The sequence below is a fragment of the Pectinophora gossypiella genome, chromosome Z (assembly GCF_024362695.1).
Source record: "Pectinophora gossypiella chromosome Z, ilPecGoss1.1, whole genome shotgun sequence".
Classification (NCBI taxonomy): domain Eukaryota; kingdom Metazoa; phylum Arthropoda; class Insecta; order Lepidoptera; family Gelechiidae; genus Pectinophora; species Pectinophora gossypiella.
In genome coordinates, this window is record NC_065433.1 from 11004407 (window position 1) to 11007996 (window position 3590).

General features: G+C 37.4%; 1 protein-coding gene across 1 annotated transcript; it reads right to left on the reverse strand.

The window, feature by feature from the left end:
* Positions 1-1853: 1853 nt before the first annotated feature.
* Positions 1854-2675, reverse strand: LOC126379819 (NADH dehydrogenase (ubiquinone) 23 kDa subunit-like). Its single transcript, XM_050028741.1, has 2 exons — positions 2513-2675; positions 1854-2287 (listed from the first exon to the last, which is right to left on the reverse strand). The coding sequence occupies exons 1-2, from the start codon at positions 2568-2570 to the stop codon at positions 1854-1856; spliced, it is 492 nt and encodes a 163-aa protein (XP_049884698.1). The 5' UTR covers positions 2571-2675.
* Positions 2676-3590: the final 915 nt, after the last annotated feature.

Here is a 3590-nt window from a genome sequence, read left to right on the forward strand (position 1 = left end):
GTATTGTCAATTTAAAGTATTTCATGCAAGTGCGCAAGGACTAATTTCACTCATATAGTATAGTAATATCATTGTGTATATCAGGATCGCGGGTGTATTTCTCAGATCAGCCTAAATATATTGCAGTTATTTGGTACCTTCTGTGTACTTTTACGTACCTCTCCTGAAAATCTGTGTACCTACGTCCATACAATGATATTTTGAATATTAGGTACACCCACCATCGTGATGAATTTCTCAGAAAGTATACCGTATTTTATTGGTTTAATACTTGTTTCTTGAGGTACACAAAAGGTACCAAATGTAGTTAAACAGTGTACTAAGGTACATATATTGGTTAACAGTACACCCGCGGTTCTGACATCACGATGGCGGGTGTACCTAATATTCAAAATATCATTATATGGACGTAGGTACACAGATTTTCAGGAGAGGTACGTAAAAGTACACAGAAGGTACCAAATAACTGCAATATATTTAGGCTGATCTGAGAAATACACCCGCGATCCTGATATACACATATCATTTGGTACGTAACTCGTATAACTCTACTTCGTTCTATCTGCAAAAGAAATTGAATACCAAAAGTTAGGTTATGAAACGAGTATGAAACATTTCATATCCATGCGACACAAGTTTGCAAACCGCAATAAAATATGACATTCGGTGACAGTGGCCAGGAAGTGGCGACCTAACTAGCGGGACAAACTCCTAAAAGGGAGAAATCAGTGACCAGCTCTGCCAACTCTTCAGCTATTACCAACCAGTGTAGTAGTATCACGATAATTTGTACCGGACTCAACTTTCACATACTTAATAATGAACGGCCTATTTCTATTAGGTACCTACCTACCTCATTTTATTTCAATCCGATGGAAATACAGCTAGAATTTAATTTCTTTTACAATAGCTTTACATAGTTGATTTGGTACATTCCTAATTACTTATAATTATTTCGAAAGAAAATATTATAATTCATAAAGTAGGATCTCTCAAAAACAATGTAACTTAACATGTTAGAATAAATTATGTCCACGTTACGGTTACGAATATGTAACTTTCGTGACTCTTCAAATCATGTAGGCAGGTACAACATCTACTTATTTTTATTTTGTGTAAAATACAGACATACTAAACACTTATAAGTATTATAATGTGTGACAACCAATGCTAAACATAAATAGGAATGATAGAACATTAGGAACAATAGAAAATTTGCAATCCAATATAATCGGAACACTCGGAACGAAACAAATAAATTGAGTCATAACTTTTATTACGGCTGATATTCAATTTCCTTTTGAAATTCAGTGCAAAACTGAGAAGAAGGTAATGTTGGTTTAATTCTGTTAATCGAGGTCGTTAAATGCCGGCATCACGGACACGATGTCGCTGCCACTAACGACTTTTTACGAACACATTTACCTAACGAATGATCTAGCCGGCCGCGCCCGCGCCCCGTTTCTGCTCCGCGGCAACATTTTAAAACCAAAACGTAGAGCCCCTCGAGAGCGCAGCCTTTATCCAGCACCGAATACAAAGTATTAATGACTATGACAATGCAACAATTTTACTATCATGACCTGCAATGTTAAACTCACTTCTACCTTTGCCACATACTCGTAATCCTGAAGTTATACTCGACAAGAGACATAAAATTTCTCAAGTTTGATTTTCATGCGAGTCGATCTAGCAATAAAGGTTGAAACATTTCAAAGTTTCAGCCACAGTTATTACCTTTAGACATGGTTTTATATAACTTCGGCAATGAAAGCAATTTACGTAATAATGAAAAGCTATTATTTCAGGTAATTTAGCACAAAAACATAAAACAGCATGTTTTGTTAGTTTGACTAACGATATACATGAGTATCTCTAATATTGCTGGCTATTTCGGGTTCCCATCGATCACCGTTCGAGAGTAGTTTTTCTTTGTTATAAAATAGTTCTTCGCGTGTTTCAGTGCTGTATTCAAAATTTGGACCTTCAACAATTGCGTCGACAGGACAAGCCTCTTGACAAAAGCCACAAAAAATGCATTTGGTCATATCGATGTCGTAACGTATGGCGCGGCGGGAGAGGTCGCAGCGCTCCTCCGCCTCGATAGTGATCGCTTGGGCCGGACACACGGCCTCGCACAGCTTGCACGCGATGCACCGCTCCTCTCCGGTAGGATATCTTCGTAAACAATGCTCACCTCTGAACCGGGGCGACAGTGGACCTTTCTCAAACGGATAGTTTATCGTCGCAGGCTCTTTAAATATATGCCCGAACGTAATAGCGAAACCTGAAAGATACATCTAGTATAAACTTCCTATTTAAAATAAAAAAAATATTAAAATAAGTACCTCCTTTATAGTTTCTAAAACTAGCTCGCTAGCTGTAGTTTTAATATAATATCTGAATGGTTATTTCGTAGCAAACTACAAATCGATAAGATACTTTTAATTAAGTATAATATAACAATACACGATAAAGTGCTGATGCCCTTTTAAGATATTTTCAAACTTACCTCTGATAAGTTCGGTCCAAAACACGCATTGTGCCCCTCTGTCGAAAAAATCCTTCATAGTAGTTGTAGGTGGCTTATCATTGACATAAACCCAATGAACGTCGTATTTGGATCTTGGACAGTTATAGAACGGCGGTAGAATAGGTGGAGGACAATCTGGTGGGCAGGGGAACGGCGGGCAAGGTGGTGGGCATACCTCACTAGGATCTGTACTGGAATAACGGCCAAATAGAAGAATTTTCACACTACTTATTTTGTTACTTATTCTTGATTTCTCACACTCTTTGCTCATACGTCTCAGAAACATTTCGAACAATAATTGTCTATCTCAAGTACTCTGACACCTTTTCTTTGGTTAAACCATAAAATCTCTAAGAATATTTTGTTGTAAGATATAATAAAGTAATGTTGTTGTTGTTTCAATTCGAATTCAAAATCAATAAAACTCTTTTTTATTATGATAATGTCAAATGACATCAGTGAATGACATATTATTAGAGCCGCCAAAGTTTAAAATTAAAAGCCATTGAAATAAAGTCTACTTGCTGTCGCAAAAATAGACGGATGAGAATCGGGAGCCGGGGATTGGGCGAGTAAAAAATAATAAGTAGGTCTATTTTCTCTTCATTCAACTTATAAAATGTTTTACCACTTATTTTCTTTTACTTAAAATATTATTTTTTCAGCGTTGGAATAAAGCTTTCGTTTGGCTAGTTTTAAAAACGTAACTGAATATATAAAGTCACTGATTCGAGTCCCCTTGGATACCCCGCCGGCGTGGTCGACGATTTCCCTCATTCAGCGCTTATCGCTATCGACCCACTAGGGTCGATTAATTCTTTCAAATATTTTTCCTCTCAGACGACGCCCTGACCCGAGGTTCGCGCCCAACTGGGTACCCTCAGGCCTGTTGTCTTAAACATTGTATTGGGTGAGAGCCTTCAGCGCTCCCCATTTGTCCGGCCAAGTAGTTAATGCCATCTGCGGCAAATCTACAATAAGTCACGTCAAAAAAAAAGAGTCCCTTTGAATACATTAGAGTCGTAGCATTTTTATGCTTTAATTTAGTACAGATAAC

Excerpts from the sequence above, each read along its gene's own strand:
- LOC126379819 (XM_050028741.1), bottom strand. The coding sequence starts at position 2,570 with ATGAAGGATTTTTTCGACAGAGGGGCACAATGCGTGTTTTGGACCGAA. Across the intron at positions 2,288-2,512 it reads TTGGACCGAACTTATCAGAG|GTTTCGCTATTACGTTCGGG; the intron begins GTAAGTTTGAAA and ends TGTATCTTTCAG.